This window comes from Oryzias latipes, chromosome 9, assembly GCF_002234675.1.
Source record: "Oryzias latipes chromosome 9, ASM223467v1".
In the NCBI taxonomy this organism is placed as follows: Eukaryota; Metazoa; Chordata; class Actinopteri; order Beloniformes; family Adrianichthyidae; genus Oryzias; species Oryzias latipes.
Genome location: NC_019867.2, coordinates 20,103,398 through 20,121,640, shown reverse-complemented (window position 1 = coordinate 20,121,640; position 18,243 = coordinate 20,103,398). Strand labels below are relative to the sequence as shown.

General features: G+C 40.4%; 1 protein-coding gene across 12 annotated transcripts in view; it reads left to right on the top strand.

Annotated features, from left to right (window-relative positions):
• Positions 1-17,640, top strand: part of rimbp2 (RIMS binding protein 2) — a 125,029-nt gene extending 107,389 nt beyond the window's left edge. For 3 of the 12 annotated variants that reach the window (XM_023958638.1, XM_023958636.1, XM_023958640.1), the window contains 15 exons: positions 1,743-1,894; positions 3,659-4,327; positions 4,844-4,993; positions 5,077-5,244; positions 6,554-7,327; positions 8,340-8,448; positions 8,915-9,040; positions 10,915-11,096; positions 11,164-11,332; positions 11,454-11,516; positions 11,691-11,794; positions 12,207-12,233; positions 12,756-12,827; positions 14,643-14,777; positions 15,626-16,107. In XM_023958638.1, coding sequence (XP_023814406.1) covers positions 1,743-1,894; positions 3,659-4,327; positions 4,844-4,993; positions 5,077-5,244; positions 6,554-7,327; positions 8,340-8,448; positions 8,915-9,040; positions 10,915-11,096; positions 11,164-11,332; positions 11,454-11,516; positions 11,691-11,794; positions 12,207-12,233; positions 12,756-12,827; positions 14,643-14,777; positions 15,626-15,652 — 2,927 coding nt within the window. In that variant the 3' untranslated portion in view covers positions 15,653-16,107. Of the gene's footprint in view, positions 1-1,742; positions 1,895-3,658; positions 4,328-4,843; positions 4,994-5,076; positions 5,245-6,553; positions 7,328-8,339; positions 8,449-8,914; positions 9,041-10,914; positions 11,097-11,163; positions 11,333-11,453; positions 11,517-11,690; positions 11,795-12,206; positions 12,234-12,755; positions 12,828-14,642; positions 14,778-15,625; positions 16,108-17,497 lie in introns of those variants that run through there. The other 9 variants (XR_002873875.1, XM_023958637.1, XM_023958641.1 and 6 more) reach the window with 9 other exon arrangements.
• Positions 17,641-18,243: the final 603 nt, after the last annotated feature.

The following is an 18,243-nucleotide window of genomic DNA, read 5'->3' as shown; positions in this document are numbered from 1 at the left end:
GAAACAAATTAAAAACAAAAAGATGAAAAATGTCTTGTGGGCACAGAATTGAAAGGAAGTGCAGATGTTTGTGAAATTTTAGTCAAAGGACTAGTTATGTAATCTAATTGTATGAAGCCAGTGGTCCTCCCTTAAAATCAGGACAGACATAATAAAACCCTCTTAAAAATATCAAAAGAAAAAGAGCTGTGTGATAATAACCTCTATCTTGGAGGATCTTTCCAATATCTGTCATTTATGAAGCAACCTTTACTTTTGATGTCTCACATGCACAGAGTTAATAAAGTCCAGTGTTTTCCACACTGGAAGCATTTACTGCACATATTTCATTAGTCTGAATGGTAGGTTGCATTTTATGTAGCTGAATGGTCAGAAACAATGAGCTAATAATAATGAACTTTTGTTGTTTTTTCAACAAATGTGTTTTCTTTTCTTTTCTTTTCAAACCAAGCAAAGTAGCACTCCCATAGCAGAAGTCATTAGACTTATTGTTCAGACACTCAAAAATGAAAAGCTGAAAGACTGTGTAGAGCAGAGGGGAGAGAAGACAGAGTTTAAACTGACATTTTCCATTAGCAGCTGTAGTGGCCACATGCTGAGAGTTCATTAAATGATCTATCAGTTGGACGTGTTGATTAAAAGTGCCTGAAAATTGTCTCGGTACGGTCTGCAAACAACCGTTGTCAGTGAGCCTGGTCACGATCTTGAAGTGTTATGGTAGGCTTTTGTGCTCAGCATGTGTTCCTGTTAACAGAACAACACCTTTATCAATATTAGTCAGAGCTGCAACTAATTCACTGCTTAGAAGGAAGTGAGAGCCAGTTATTTCCACAATTAATAAAAGCAGCTATAGAGGAATATTCACTCAAAGACTCTTTTTAGCCGGCAGAAGGGCTTGCTGTTTGTGACAGGCGCAGTTTGAAACTGACAAGAGGAAATAGAATTTCTAAATAACTGCAGCTCAAGTTTCCCAGACTGTGTTGTCTGCTGACAAGCACAGTTGATATGTGATGAAAATTGTGCTAATGTAGATTTGCACACACTTACACAGCTTCAATATGCTGCATGGAGATACTTCAGACTGCATCTGCTCACTGTATGACTCCAGGTGAGCAGCAGTGCTGCACAGATGGGGATGTTGCTCAGTATACAGGCAGCACTGACAGATTGTGGAAAGAGCAAACCCTGTTTTGCTGATGCTTCATGGAAGATTGTCAGCCAGAATCTTGGAGAATATTGCTGTATAAACTCTATCCAGTCAGGAGAGCTTGTTGGAAGACCACACCCCTTCCACTAAGTCCAGTTCTCCCACACAGTCAATGTTCTTCCCATAGGACAATTCTACATATACGCAGGCAGGCCAGGAACTGAACCTGCGATCTTCTGATCAGAGGTCAACAACCTCTGTGTAATAGTACAATATGTAATAGTAGATTTTAAATTAGCGATGTGTAGCTTATTCTAAACTATAAAGGCTTAAGGCCTGAGTCATGATCTTTAGGGTCGCATTGTAGTTAAGACTTAATGTATAAAAAATTCATATATTAAATATGTATGCAAACAGAAAAAATACATTTAAACCACTGTTTTTTCAGTCCTAACATTATATGCATTTTGTTGTCTAAATGAAAACTATGCTGAACTTTCCTTTTGATATGTATGCTCAGTCTAAAGGAACTAATTATATGTCTTGCTTGCCCTATGGACAGCTGGAGACCTAAAGTTTGTCTTGTGCCCCTCAGGGCCTCCTCTGCCTCCTCAGGAAGTGCAGGTTCAGTGTGGTCAGACTCCAGGTGTCCTTCAGGTCAGATGGAAGCCACCACCCCTGACATCATCAGGAACCTCCAATGGGGCTAGTGTAATAGGCTATGCTGTGTGCACAAAGGGACAAAAGGTACTAATCATAATATTTTGTTGTAAGCATCACTGATGCAGATGTTGTCTTTTCCCTGCTCAGGCGGGCCCTCACTAGGTGTTTCTCCTGAACTGTGCTCTGTTGCCATCTCCTGGAGAAATGATTTAGGGCTGATGTCCAATCTGAAGGAAAAAAAGGAAAATGCCATGTGTTCACAAGAAGATGACAACTTTTTTGTCGTAACCCGCCTGAATAAATCCTGTCAGTATTTTAAAATATAGCAAATGTTTAAAAAAGTAGCTTTTGACAGTGTCTAAAAACCATTAGAAAGATAAACAGAGGTATCAAAATTCTGCAAAAGGTTAAAAATGATAATATGGCCTTTCTTTACAACCTTTTCTGCCACTAAACAGCTTCTTTGCACTCAAACAGATTCGCTGACAGTCTCGCAATTTCCTCCTTGTCTTCTCATTCATAAGGTCATTATTGTATTATTGAATGAGTGTGTTTGGGCTAAAGTTTAACAGTTTGACAGAAAGTCTCACATTTGACTTAAAATGTTCACAGCACTAAGCTACTAATCATCAATCTTCCACCACAATGCTTGATAGGTCATTAAGATTTTTGTGATGACATAATCTTTTTTGTCTGGTGGAGCTCATTATGATCAAGTGTCTTCTCATTTGTCCAAACGAGCATTATTATTAAAGTTGACCTAGTCTGTTGTGCTTTCTTTAGTGAGAATCCTGTAGGCTTTTTTCTGTTAAGTCTTTAAAAAAAAATATTTTTCCTTAATCAAATTGTGTAGTTTTGATAACTTTGCATTAAAAATACTCTGAAGCTTGAAAAAGTTCCCTTTGAGTGTTGTTAGCTAAAAATTCCCTGGTCTGACCTTAGTGAAGAAGACTGGTTTGGATCATTTTCAAATGATAAAAGCTTTTCTTTTTCTCAGAGATGCCAACAGTTATTGTTGACTAGTTAATTTATTCCTTTCGACTGACTTAACAATGGCCTGCTGGTGGTTAGCTACCGGCTATTTAAAGCAAGAAGTCTGAATTCTCATTTACAGTTCTTCCCTTGCATGCTTGTATTTTTCCCACAGTCCAAACAAATTCATGTTAGACTCAATGGTACATCTAATTCGCCCTTAGAAATGGATCGAAAAATGTATGGTCATTTGCCTCTTTGTATTACAGTAATATACAGATGCATTAGTCATAAAGGGCTCTGGTCTTTATTAAAGGAAAAGGGATCAGAGCTCTTAACTGTGGACAGAATGAAACTGGTAAAGAAAATGACTGCCTGAATGTAAAACAACAGCTTCAGATTTTCTGCTGTGTTGTCACAGCCCCTAAAGAAAGAGAATTGTAGGCAGTTCTACATACATTTAACTTCAAAGTTCCAAATAAACTTAACTTCATAGCTAGAATGAAACTGCAAACTCTAGTATTTCTGATTAGTTACATTTTATAACAAGTAAATGGTCAGTCTAGGGTTTCCGCTCAAAATTATTCAGTTACGACGATTTTTAATATAAACATTTAACAGATTTTTCTCCAAAACAATGAGGAGATCCATTCTATTCTAATGTATGTCTGTTTTTAATGTGGGTCCACATTTTAAGTGCTTGAAACACCTGTAAACTCTGCTTTCTTTGAATGGTAAATGGTAAATGGCGTATACTTATATAGCGCCTTTCTTCCTACAAGGACAAAGCGCTTTACAGTCACAGACCCATTCACCCAGTCACACACACATTCACACACACAGTCTCACACTAAACTCTGCTTTCTTTGAATGCAGATAGCGGAGGTGTTGTACCCCACAGCAGATTATGTGACCGTGGACTTAAACCGGATTCAGGGACTGGAGGCCAGGGAGGTCATTGTAAGGACGCTGTCAACCCAAGGAGAGTCCCAGGACTCGCCTGTGGCCCCTATCCCCAACAACCTTTTGGGCTCTCCTCGTCTTTCCCACAGAACCACTGCAGCTCCCCATCCCATGACCCAACCAGTGCCACAGCCTCATCCAGTCCACTCTCAAGTCCATCCTCCTTACCCGTCAACTTATCCCCCAAATCATCCTCAGCCCCATGTACAGCCTCTGCCTCGAGTCCAGCCCCACACACTACCCCATTCACAGCCCCACTCACAGCCCATCCGCCACCCTCCTCAGCCTCAGGCTCATTTCCCACACCACTCCATGCCCAAACCAAAATCATCATTAAGTGCCAGAGAACCAGAAACCAAAGAACATGAGGTGGGCATGCGGACTCCTCCACCCTGGGAACGCTCCCCCTCTCCACTACCCCCCATGTGTGGATCCAACCTGGAGCCACCATACTTCCCACCACGGCGATCGCCCTCTCCTCAAAGGATCCTGCCACAGCCTCAGGGAGTCCCTATCCCCAACACCATCGCCAAGGCCATGGCCCGAGAAGCTGCACAGAGAGCGTTTGCTGAGGCTAACCGGGTGAGATTTGAAGCCATATTGTGGTTCACCTTTTGCGGTCTCACTGTTTCACCGATTTTTATTGTGCAATTCCTGATTACTTGTTTTTATTACATTGTGTTCTACGTTCTGATGGGCTGTAGTAGATCATTGTCAATCTATCTCTTCAGTGCATTCAGCTAGCCAAACTTACATCAATCTTTGATCACAATGAGATCTTTGATTTCATTCTATAACACTGGATGAATTTTCTACAAAGGTTCTTTGTTCTTTGTGGATTTCATCTATTGCAGTTCATTTTTAAAACTAATGGAGGGATCACAGTAACTTTAAAGTCCAATCTTTTTGTAAAAAATGACATGATGTCAATTGCTTTTATGTTTAAAAACAATGAGGGACTTTTGGTTTCTTTTGAATTTTTTTTGGGGAACATCTTTTTTTGGAACATCCTTTTCAGAGTTTCTAAGTTGGATTTCATTGGTCTCTTTCTCTTTCTGACTCAACTCCTACCTAAAATTGTACTATTTCTCTTGGCAGGTTGAGAAGAGGAATATCTTTAGTGAGCGAGTTAATGCTTTGCATCCACTTAATTCTGATGAGGAGGAGGATGGCTATGACTCTCCTCACACGAGGAGGAGAGGAGCCTCAGTGGATGAATTCCTCAGAGGTTCAGAGTTGGGCAGACAGGTACTAGAATCCGTTGTGGATGCTATGATATGTATACAGCTCTACATTTACTAGAATTTTTTCAACCTTTTCTTACTTTTTAGTACCATCATCCTCATCACCACTACAGCCACAGTGAGGAGTACCACACAGAGAGCAGCCGGGGCTCCGACCTTTCCGACATAATCGAAGAGGATGAGGAAGATCTTTACTCCGAGATGCAGTTGGAGGAAGGCCGCAGGCGCAGCATTAATTCTCACAACTCCCTTAAGGTAAATGTCTTACCGAACAGCCTTTTTTCTGTTATAATCGAAAGGCAGATAAAGGATGTAGGGTGGGACAGACCTGCCACCTGCAAACGCAACTACTGTCTCCCATGTGCTCCACAGCCAGGCCAGCCAATAGCTTTGCTTTGCTGAACTCTCATGCTACACTTGTGTTAGCCCAGCCTATTTTCTCTTCCCTGTCCTGCATTGCTTTGTTCTTCTCAGGCTGAGCGCACCGTAGTAGTTTTGTACATGTATACAACGCATGTGGAAGGACATGAAACTACAAGAACAATGCTATTATGGACTGTGTTGTTCTTTGAGTCTTTTAATGAGTAGTTCACCAGCATCAGAGTGAAATTATAGAATATTAAAGTTGTCAATATTAATATGTTGTACTGTGTCAAAGGGTCATGGCATATCAAGTGCAAATGGGAATCTCATTTAAGTGAGCACTTAAATGGAAATGTTCACTTTGTGTTTCCATGTCACGTCTCAAAGTTTTGTTTTACTGTCATCTATGTCAGCACACAGTTCTGTCATCATGAGCCATCAGTGTGAATGTGAAGACATTGTGTCATCATGAGGGAAGAGTACACATTTGTCAGAGTGAGAGAGGGGGTTGACTGGTCCAGGAAAGATCACAGCAAGTTAGGCAGTTTTTCTAGCTTTATTTGAACCAAAACTGTTTACTTTTGTGCATATTCCGCCACTTTCTGTGTTCCTGAAATTATTTATTTTTAACAATTTGCAATATTTTATGACCATTCCTTGATGTTTCCTTAAAATTTCTACAAATTATAGCAACTGTAAAAATCTGTCTATAGGAACTTTGGAAAGACATAACACAAAAGTGTGCATGTTTCAGTGGGAGGTCATTTCAAGTTTTTCACTCATATTGTTCGAATCAGTTTTTGTTTATTTGGTCTCCACTTTGGCATTCACTTTGCATAATCCTTGGGGGGGGGGGGGGGGGGGGGGGCTGTAATTTTTTTTTGTTATTTTGTTCGCCATAACTGTTTGTAAATGATTTTTCTGTCCTAGAGCCTCCACAGATTCCTGTTCAGAGCATGCCATTTCCTCTTCACGGAATGAGACTGCATGTCTATCTGCATTGCCACAATGAACTAATTCTGTCTTTATTTTGTCTTTTCCCCCCATTTGTTCTGGTCACAAACTGTGTTGTTTCCTTCCTGTTCTAAAAATCTTCAAAAAACCTTTCAACCCTCTACCCCTTCACAAAAATCTAAACTAAACTATTTAAATTGAACTGATTTGATGAAACTTGCATTCGTGGGACTTTGCCCCCTGAAAGGCATATTACAAGCGTCATGACTTAGCTGAGGAAAGAGACTGTTGGGATCTCCAACGGGAGGTGGTGAAGCAGAAATCGCTCCGGAGCAAGCGTCTGCACAGCATCCCGGAGGTGGCCGAGGAAGAGTCCGACAGCGTGGACAGCATAGGCCAGCGTCTGTCCTTTGAAGATGGAGGACAACCAGGAATGCCACACTCTCAGAGAAGGATGTACCCCCAGGGCCCTCACACGAGGAACCATCCCACCAGCAGCAAAAACTCCCGCCTGCAGCGCCAGCGCTCTTCCCCTCGCTTCACTGACACCCGCTTAGGCTACTGCATTGATGACCGCAGCTTTGGACGGCCCAATCGTCAGAACACCAAAAGTCCTGATAGCGGTTTAGACTGTGGTAGTGAGGAAGAAGGTTCACTAGGACGGAGCCATCGTTGGTACTACACCCATGGGAGCCCCATACGTGGACCTGTGCGTATCATCCACTGCGAGGGCCCCGTAGAAAGACGGGCGCTGGCGATGGGCCGCAAGAGAACACTGACCCGCCAGTGCAGCGTAGAGGAGGACTACTCTGATGTCCCTGTCCTTTCAGCCAAGTCGGTACACACAGGTGACTTCAGGAACAGGGAACACTATGGGCCTCGCCAGGAGGTTGGGCCCCGATACGCCAGGGAGGGGGCGCTCAGCGAGGGCAGGCTGAACGAGCTGGACAGGGGCTATAACAGCCCCCACAGGGAGGCTAGGGCGCACTCTTTGTCCAGGCTCAACCAGGACCAGTCGCTGGTGTGTGCTTCAGAATTTCTGCTGTATTTTTCATCAGCAAGCTGCCGCCATTCTATTTTTCTCAATGTCTGCTTTTAACCCCCGTTTAATTTATTTTTTTGGCATTCATTTCACAGTCTTAACAAGTTCATGTTTATAGTTGGTCGTGTTTGATTTTCTATTTTGTGTAAATTTTGCTTGTATTAAGAATGCTATGTGATCTTTGAAGTGAAGCTTTCAATAACCTAAAGGCCATTTTGCTAAGTTTTGACTTCTCATGTCTCTGAGGGGAAAGGCTCCAATTAAAGGAGTGTCATTGGGCCGTGCATGGGGGCTAGCTGCTCGTGGCTTCTCTTTCCTGCCTTTGCAAGCTGCCGCATTAATTCGGTCAATGTCTTCTTCACTAGAGCCTCATCCCCATCCTTTAACTATGTGCTAAGAGTAAATGTTGGCACGACTTTTGGCACCTTCCAGAATCTTCAGTTCATCAGCACTTCATTTATTGGTTTTCTCACCAAATATTTATTTCAAATATATTTTTTTTGTATGTTACGTGTTGCAAATGCTATGGCAACAATTCATATCTGAAGCTGTTATGAATTCCGCCTCAGTTTTAGCTAAATGCCATCACGCTCATCTTCCAGCATTATTCATTCATTGTGTGGCTCTACTCTTCTTCATTATGTTTGTCTTTTGCTTCCTTTTCTCATCAAGGAGCTGACATGCACAGAACAAAACGGCCCGAACAAATGGTCTTTAGCAAAACATGATCCTTTCCAAACCCCAATCTATTTTTTGTGTTGAACTACTTGTTTTGATGTTTGAATTAGTTTTAAAACTTTGTGTAGCTTTTATTTTTAATATTATCATTTTGCCTTCCTAAGGATAAATGGAACAAACATAATTTGCTCGTATGGTTTCTATTTGTTTGAATGGGACTGTGTTGTTTTAAATCATTTTCATTGTGCATAAATATATGTGGGGATTCTAACTCTTATATATAATCTTTTTTTTTTGTGTCTGTAATCCAAAGATCATTGGGAACTCAACATCACATGGAAGCCCTGATCGTCTGGACCATTCTGGGAGGAGGCCGGTTCACATCGGCACCCCTCCTCAACGACGGCCCATCCCATCTATTGGTTAGTGAGGTCACCAAATGAGGATCTTCCCCTTTAGGGCCACAGATGTTTGTGCTTTTTATACCATGTTTTCCCCACCCATACCAGCTGAGCTTTACATTTCTCCCATAGAGCTGTTACAAGCCTATAGATCTTTTTTGTGGGGTTTCTGTGCACTCGTGTAGCTTTTCATCTGCATCAGCCACCTTTGCCAAATATTGACATGCAGTTTTGCAGGATAGTTGTCCCAGATCCCTTACATGTCTGTTTTCTGTGGTTAAACAACATGACTACATGACCTCCCAATCTGATCCCAACTCAACCTGCAAGCATTGCTGTTTTACACCCCAGAGACTGCAGAGGGAAAACTGTTGCCTTCTCCACCCCACACCTCAAGGCAACCTCATCATCGCAGCATGAGTGAAAGGGTTAGAGTGTGTCTGCGGCAGAACTATGACCGTAACGTTGTGATTGGTGTCTTCTGTAGAGATCACCATGGACAGTAACAGTGAGGGGAGTGAGGGGAACCTCTCACCCGTCAACGAGGATGTTTACTATGGCAGTGTAGCTCGGCGAAGGACATGGCGATCTTTGTCCTCAGAGGATCAATATGGTATGTGGTGATGCTTCTGTTCAAGATGACGGAAAAAGACCAAAAATCCTTCTTGGAAACATGCAGTGATACCATAGTCTTTTTTTTTTAGGACAGTTAGTTTCTTTAATGTAAGTTTATGTTTAAAGTCCCACTCCAACTATATCTTTATCTAATGTGAAATCATCCCCAGTGGCCCTTTTAATTATGTTTATGCCGTTTTTAGCCACAATCAAAACATCTTCTGTCGTTTTATAAGACATTTCTGTCATCAGAAATTCATCACTTAGTTGGGGGCGGGATTGTTGGCACGAAAGTAAGCCTCCGCTGACATCCCATGATCCCTTTGTTTACACTCTCTCCTTCTAGCTCCTCACAACCCCAAGCTAACATTAGCAGTGCAACCAAAATGGTAAGCAATATTGGAGATATCCAGCCATACAGTTTTGAGCCAGCTCACACAAGGAAACCTAAGATGTTAATGTATCTATTTGTCTCCAAGTGGATGCATCAGAATGGAGCGAAGTAGTGAGACTATGGCCCGCCCATTTCAGTCGCTTCATCACAACTGAGAGCTTTTTCAAGCAGCAGGTTTTTATCTGCTCATGATCCATCACGATTTGTCTGAAGACATATTTAGAAATGCAGTTTTAATCTTAATTTTCTTTATATGTGTCCTCCATCATGAGAAAAAAGCTACAAGAACATGTTATAAACACCAAAAACACTATTTTCATTGGAGTGGGTCTTTAACTAGCTGAAATAAGCTGATTGGGAATAGCAAGACAGGAGACTTTTGACAGGACCCATTGCTGAAGAATGACAATCCCTTCCCTGTTTGTGTCCCTATACCTTGAACCACAAGGAACCCAAACCTGTTCACACTTTTCATTCACTCATCACATCCAGGAAACCCCTCCACCCAGTTTCAACAATGCAGCCTGTCTTCCTCCTCCTTACCTTCATCTCCTTCTACTCCCTTCTCTACCAAACGCCAATTATATTTGTACATTTTGCATGAACCATTTCCAAAATATTAAGAAAATAAAGATAAACTGCAGTATATTTATCCCTTGGAGGGATCTCTCAGTTACACATTAACCAAAGTAGAATCTGAAATAACCAGACTATTATAAAAAATGCATATCTCAATTAAAAGATCAGTGATTGTTGCAGTGCCTCTGAGCTTGTATTCAGACCTACAATCTGCCATCTAAACATTCACCATGGTGATCCATTGAACCAGAAGCATGGGGAACTGATATCAGGTTCATCCCTTCCCCCCTCACTGTCCCTGATATCTGCATTGCAGGAACCACTGGAGCATTTGACATGTGGTTTTTCATCAGAATGTGTTTTGTTTTTCCTTTTCCCATCGCACATTAATTGCAGATGTGGCTTTTATCGCATGACGCTTGAATTTGAAGTAGGAATGCTTTTATTGTTGCTTGGCGTCCGGGGAAAGTATGCGTGCTTGTCAGCCTCTGTGAGATAAGGCTGTGAAACAGCAATGAACAATAGTAGGGTGTTTCTTGTGTTTTCCTGGTCATGCTTTTCCTAACTCCCCTTCAACCACTGCATTACATGTGTTTCCTTTCTGTGGAATGTTAACTTGGTTATATGTGTTGACATAGTTGCAAGCAGAGATGTGTGAACAAGAAACCTTGCTGCCGTAACACTATAAGAAGCATTTTTGATTAAGGGATTTCAGGGGTTTTAGTGATAGAAAAAGTAAACTGCAATTTTCAGCTTTTGGTTATTTTTTCACACATTTATCTATTCACTGTCTCTTTCGTCAGCTTTGCCTTATATAATTGTTTTCCTCTCATTGCCCCTACATCCAGTGTGGCTTTTTAAGGCTGGTAGTAGCAGCAGAGGCCTCCTCTGTGTTTCAGACAGCTATGGCGGGCGCAGATACGGGCGGGGACGGCGGTCGTTGGAATATTTTGAGGAGTCAGAGCCAGAGGACCTGACCCGTTTGTTTGTGGCTCTTTTCGATTACGATCCACTGTCCATGTCTCCCAACCCTGATGCAGCTGATGAGGAGTTGCCTTTCAAGGAAGGCCAGATCATTAAGGTGGAGGCCGTTTCTGGCATAATGTCCAGTTAGTGAAAGGCACATCCTCACAGCATGTTTGTTTCAGGTGTTTGGATACAAAGACACAGATGGGTTCTACAGGGCAGAAATCCGAGACAGAGTGGGTCTGATCCCCTGTAACATGGTTTCCGAGATCCAGACAGAGGATGATGAGATGATGGACCAGCTTCTCAAGCAGGGCTTCCTCCCTCTTAACACTCCTGTGGAGAAGTTAGGTTAGACCTTAGTTTTTTTTTCCAACCTGATTTTCTCCTTCTTCCTACCAACTGCATTCTAGCTTTTTATTGCTTATCTAACTTGCTCTTCTTAATTATGCTTTTCTCCTTTCCCGTGAAGTGAACTGTGATCGTTTCAAAGATGGCCACTCAGTAAATCGGAGATCCAGAAAGTCCAAGAGAGGTCTGTGTGAGCGGAGATGTCTTTCCTTCAAACTCTGCCCACTTTTCAACTTACAAACCATGAATTACACTGCCATCCCATCACAAAACATGCACACACTAATTTGCCTTTGGAGTTCCAGAGTCGCTGTTAACCTTCATATGACAGGTTTGTCTCATCTATGTGTCTCCACAGAAAGAAACAGGCGCAGTGGACGTCAGTATTCCATGTCGACGCGTAGAATGGTGGCCCTGTATGACTATGATCCCAGAGAAAGCTCGCCAAACATTGATGTTGAGGTACCGACCCCTCAAAAAATTGGTTTTGGATTTGTTTTTTTAGATCACTAAATATTGTAAAAGATATTATTTGTTCCGCTGTCATTATTAATGAGTAAATCTAACAAGTCCTACATCTCAAAGTGCCATTGTCAATATAGCACCCCGAGAACAAAGCGACTTAGCTTTTTTTTTTTCAACCCGGCCTGGTTCTTATTGCTGCTACATAATTAGCAGACACTGTGGTCTCAGTCTTCACATTTAAGCCGTCACAGGGCCATGCAGCTTTAAGGCCAATACGCTCCAGTTGAACGGGTAGACAATATTGCAGTGTGTAAACAGCTTAAAGTACTGTCCCAGTGCTGTTTTCTCTGGGCCCTCCGTCTCGGTTTCACTTACTCTCACCTTTCTATTGGCACTGCCACCGACACAGTATGAAGGCAGCAGGCTGAATGAGGAGGTGAGTGAGGGTGAGGAGGGTACAATGCACTTTATGAGTGTCCCCCCCCCCCCCCCCCCCCCCATTTGTTGGAGTGCAAAGGAGGAAGTGGTTGAGAGTGACAGGCCACGGGCCTCTGTCCTTGGTGGTCATCAGTAATGCTCACCTCCCCCATGCATTGCCTGAGCCAACATCTCCCCTCCTCACTTTTTTTTTGTATGTCTCTCCTTTATGTGCTACGTTTGGCTTGTTTGGTCTTAGAGAGTCCCATAGGAGAGACTTACCCAGTGTGTTGTGATCCTTTCTTCAAAGTTACGTTTGATGCACTTATAGTTGCAGCGGTTCATCTGACAAGACAAAGCTGCCATGTCTTAAGATGCATCGCCTCAATTTGGAGAAGGAAGCAAACATTTCAAACTCATCTATCCCCACTGAATTTGGTGTTTATTGTGAAGTTTTCAACAGCTTTACACAGCTCTGATATCTACAGCATAAGTACAACCATGCTAAAGTAACTTCATGTGTTTGTGTTTCTTTTTACAGGCTGAACTAACGTTCTGTGCTGGTGATGTCATCACAGTTTTTGATGAAATAGACGAAGATGGATTTTACTATGTAAGTGTTAAATATTTTCAATTTGATCATGTTAGATAAGACAAATGCAACTCTAACAAACATGCAAAAAATAATATTCCAATCTGTAAAGGGAGCAGCCAAAAGGAAGTTCTACATCACTTCAAACATTCTTTTCGAAAAATAAAGTCAATATTGTTGTGAGCTGTCAAATAATGATTGTGTCCGAATTCCCTCCTTACTCCCTAACTAAAAAACCATCTAGTGCCAAATGTGACATCACATTTTTCCTGAAGTAAAAACCTAAGAAATATGAACATTTTAGAAAGACTATTTATGAGTCCATTGTGTTCTGAAGATGAAAACATGGATTATTAATAGAAAACAGATTTAAATACATTTAATTCATATAAAAATTGTTCAAATGCATTGTGGTCTATATTTCCTAATCAAGTGAGCATCAATGCAAACTAGTTTTTCCACAGAGATCTCTGAGAAATGTCTAGGCCACCAGAGTTTGGAATTGCAGATTTGGACAGTTCTGAAAAATGGCAAACACACTATACAGTGCACAAAGTAGTGAGTAGTGACAGATTTCAGACACAACCTCTGTTTTTTAACTTTCTGTACTTCCCATGTTTTTTTTGTTTTTTTTTATAAATGAAGTATTTTGCCAGGTATTCTCCCTCACCTGAACTGTAACACGGTGATCTAAACTGATTGGGAAGCCGAGTCATACATTTTGAAGTTCTGTCTTATTGCTAAACACACATACAAATCATTAAAAAAATGAAAAACAATATTTACTGAGAAAATGTGAAACTTAAAGCCAAATAATGGAAAAATATCAACCAATGAAATTTTTTTGTTATTCAAATAAGCACACCATTTTTTATTTTTTGGAATCAGCGTGTGCACAGTATCAAAATGAGCATTGCACCGGTGGAAAATTAGAAAAGGTACTTTGGGCTCCTTGCTGTGCACTATCCTTCAGTTGTGTGATTGGGTTCATCGTGTGTGGGGGACGTTACCAGTTCGCTGTTGCCCACAGTTTGTCAGTTCTTTGCATCTCCACGTAATCCTAGACTGAGTCCAGATGTTGAGAGCCAAACTCTGAGAGGAAATGTAACCCCTGCTGTGATCCTATTAACTATTTCTAAAACAAAGAATAGCAAATACTTAATAATTGCACAGAATTTTTTTTTCTTTCCTAATTTTCTGGGTCAGTTTTGAGCTCCTGGAAGTGCTGAGTCATGACTACACATAGATTCTTAAAGTTTTAAAAAATTGACATTTTTATATTTTGCAATGACAGCTAATTTGCTTTTACTATGTCTGCTGAGTGAGTCTGACAGTTATTTATTAATCAATTTTTAAATAGGCAGATAGGTTTTATTTATGTTGTTACCTTATTTACTTGAACCTAAAGCAACAAATTCACATATTTGGTCCAAAAGACAAACTTTTCACATAGATCCAATATTTTTGAAGATCAGCTAATTCAATATTTTATATTCAGCTGTTTTAATAAATCAATAAAAAAAATCAAATATTCAGCTGTTTTAAATGACTAATTTGTACATTTTAGATTTGTCTACCAGATGGGGTCTTTTCTTTTTTTTAATAAAAAAAAAAAGATTATTACAGCCTCGACAATAACCTTTTTGAGGAGAAGTTGAGGAGAACTGTAGATAATGTTCCTTCATTTAATCTATCCCAGAGGAAAATGTCTGAATTGTTTAAGCAGCAGCAAAATGGAGCGGTCCATCTCACCACCCAGCTGCAGCGCAGACAGAAACAGCATCATCAGTTTTCCTAGACATTTAGGGAGTCTCACAGTTTATATCCACTCTGCAGGGCGAGCTCAATGGACACAAGGGACTTGTTCCTTCCAACTTTCTCGAAGAAGTGCCTGATGATGTAGAAGTTTTTCTCACTGATTCGCCATCTCGGTACCCCCAGGACGCGCCTGCCCGGATAAAGACCAAAAGGGTACATGCTCCCTCGCAGTACTAGCCCTGTGTAATCCACGTACCTTTGTTCTGTTCCCTCTATCTCCTTTAGTTTTGTGTATGTGTGCGTGTGTGTGTGTGTGTGTGTCATTGATCAAATGAAACAGGGATTTCTGACTTGACTTTCTGTAAATAAATAGATTAAATAAAACTTTAACGCTAAAACTTGACAGATAAACGTTTACTTTCATGTTTATTACTGTGAAAGGGTGAAGTTGTGCTTTATATAATACATGAGTATCCTGTATTCATAAAGCATTCTAAATGAAAACAGATGGGGAGATGCTCCTGTGACTCTTTTCTCATGTTCTGTCCTGAAAAGCATTGGTTTCAAACCTTTTGCACATGCATATTAAGTATTCTAACAGATGCTTTATGAATATATTCTGTGTTTGATCTTTATTTTTGACAAAATAAATAGTTTTGCTGTACTGAAAGATGAAATGTGTAGTCAGTAGCTCAGCATGGTATATAGTCCAGATGCATGACCCCTTAAAATTTTATACATATAGTAAATATATATGATGAAAACAAAAGAAATCAGCCTAATGCTACTTTTGTATCTTCCTGGACACCTTGTTTTTTGTAAACTGCTTTCTTGTAAAGAAGTAAAGCTAAACAAACATTTCAGACGTATTTATTTACATAAATATATGATGTTATTTTCGGGTTTATCACATAATGCGATTCTTGAACTATTTCTATATGTCATAAGATATTTTTTTTCTGTGCCCTGATTTGCCATTGTCATGATGTAAACTATTGAAATGCCATCACCATGTTTTTTTGTTTGTTTCATTTCTTTTCCTCACCTGCTTGGCAAAACAGAAGAAGAGTGTTCATTTCACACCTTAAAGGCTCTGTTTCCGTCACGTAAGTGAGCAACTGAGGATACCAAGATTACGGTCCCCTGGTCTAATGCAGATGACATGGGTATCATAAGTTTCTGGTATGCATCATGTCTACTTTATGTGACTTGCAATGTCCTTAGCTGTTTTTATTTTATTTTAAATATATATTTTATTTATTTAAACCAAAACCACTCAGTCATGTTGCTAGTAGGACAAAGTGACCCTGGCCATTGCATTAGACAAGAAGTATGGTATCTTCAGTTGTTTCCCTGAGTGTTGTACCTGAGAATGTCCGTCTCCTGCAATAAGTTTCCTGCTGTAACTCATGACCAGCTAAAAGGCCCATTTTGCACCATGCCCTCTTAGCAAAATAAACTCAGTGCAGTGCTGTTGCAGTAAAGTCAGGATCCAGTGACAACAAAAAACACAAAACAAATCCTGTTTAGACTTAATTTAATTCAATTTAAAAAAAGAAAATAAGAACAAAACATGGTCTCAAAGTGAAGACATAAAATGTAGATTATATAATAAAAAAATAGAAGCTTGATATATAGCTTTAAGTTCTATGTTTTCCAAGTATTTATTATAAATTTGGAATAATAACACTGTCGTGTATTTGAACTCTTGTTGCTATTTTCCCTATTTTAAAAAGGCACTGTTTTAAAAGGCTAAAAAAGTTTAGGTTCTTTTTGTAGTTGTAACTAAAGTTGTGTTGTAAGCATAATCAACTGCACAGTGGTACAGTGGTTAGCACTCCTGCTTCACAGCAAGAAGGCTCTAGTTTAATTCCTGGCTGAGACCTTTCAGTTTGAAGTTTGCATGTTCTCTCCAGACATGCATGGGTTTTCTCCAGGCACTCCTGCAGTCTTCCTCCCACAGTCTCAAAAGATGCTTCATAGGAATTGGTATCTCTATATTGCCCGTAGGTGAGAGTGTGTGGTAACCGGTACAGTAGCTAGGATAGGCTCCAGCCACCCGTGACCCTAAAAGAAATTAGGCGGGTTATGCAGATGGATAGTTGGATAGACATACAACTACTGATATATACTAATATACTATAATATCAATAATTGTAACAAAATAGTAATAATGTAAAACAAAACAGATCCCGATTATTTTTACATTTATAAAACAAACTGATACTTTAAGTTTTAAACAAACAATTTTATTAGGTGACTGCAATGTCAAGAAAAGATATTCATTTTTGAAATAAATAGGAATCAAGCACACCCGAAGAAACCAGCACAGCACTTGCACTGAAGAAACTGATGGTACATCCATAAGTCACCCTTAAAATAATAAAATATTTCCAATTTCTGCATAGTGGAACCTTTTAGAACAAATACAAACACATCATGCAACCTTGATCCGTACTCATCTGTCCTCCCTAAGTGCAATTTAAAGGAGCCTTTTAGCTCATGATTACAGAATAGTAATGGTGACTAGTAGTTTTCATGTAATCGACATGTATCAGTAAATATATCTTTATTGGTGCAACAGGAAAGTGAATGTGATATAATGTCCAACTGTCCCCAAATGCAAATGTGTATGTTAATGTGACTATGTCCTCTTAAACAAACATGGAAAACAGTTAAGGCCATTCTAAAACTGTGTCTTTGTCAAAAAATGTTTGTAGAAACTTCATTTACCAAGCAAAGAAAAAAAATGGAATGCAGTTTTGACCTTGACAGGAGGTATGGGTGGGAGTGGGCGTTTTCCATGCCTCCGTGCACAGGACATCATCCAGGGAGGTAGACGTCAGAGCTATTGTGACCCGTAGAAGCAGGGGAGGAGGGACTGTGGCTGACTTTTTAATGCCCTCAAATGTCACTTACGGGTCTCCTGTTAGGTTCCGTTGGAATAATCGGGTGTGCCCAGAAGAGCAGCATCTCCCACAGTGGGACCCCTCATCCTCCACTCTGGCCCAGCTTCAGTGGGGCCGGGCAGTCCCATCAGGGCCCCAATGGACATGGACATGTACTCCTACAAAAAGGAAAAGGGACTGCTCTGCAAAAGGAAGAAACTATTTCAGAGACTCTGCACTGTAAAGTAATTTCTCAATATATGCCATCCACTTCCTCAAGTTTCTTGTAATTAAAGAAGAAAAAATATATAAATCTAGTACAGTGCACAGGTGGCATTTTTGAGACTAGCAAATGCTTTATTCTTTTACATCTATTGTACAATAGAATATTTGTATTTTGTTCTTGGTATCAGCTACATATTTTCAAAACTACATTTCATATTGTGGTTCCATGACCTCATGGCATAGCTGTAGTTCTGAAGGACTTGCCTCCAAGTCTTCACGTGATCAAGTTTTGCAGTAAATCAATTCTTCATTTGTGTCTTGTTTTTGGGGTAACAACACAAATCTGATTAGCATCCCTGTGTCCACACCCAAGAATGTCCCTCAAAAGAGGGCTCAGCAGAAGCCTGGAGTCCATCACTCAGTTTAATCCCATTGGGTTGACCTGAAAGTGGCTGAAAAAGACAGTCCCATGTTTAATAGGCTTGCATGATTGACTTTAAAACATTCCCTCCTCACCTTTCTGAGAGCAGGCTTCACGGTGGAGCAGAACATGCAGTAAACGGACA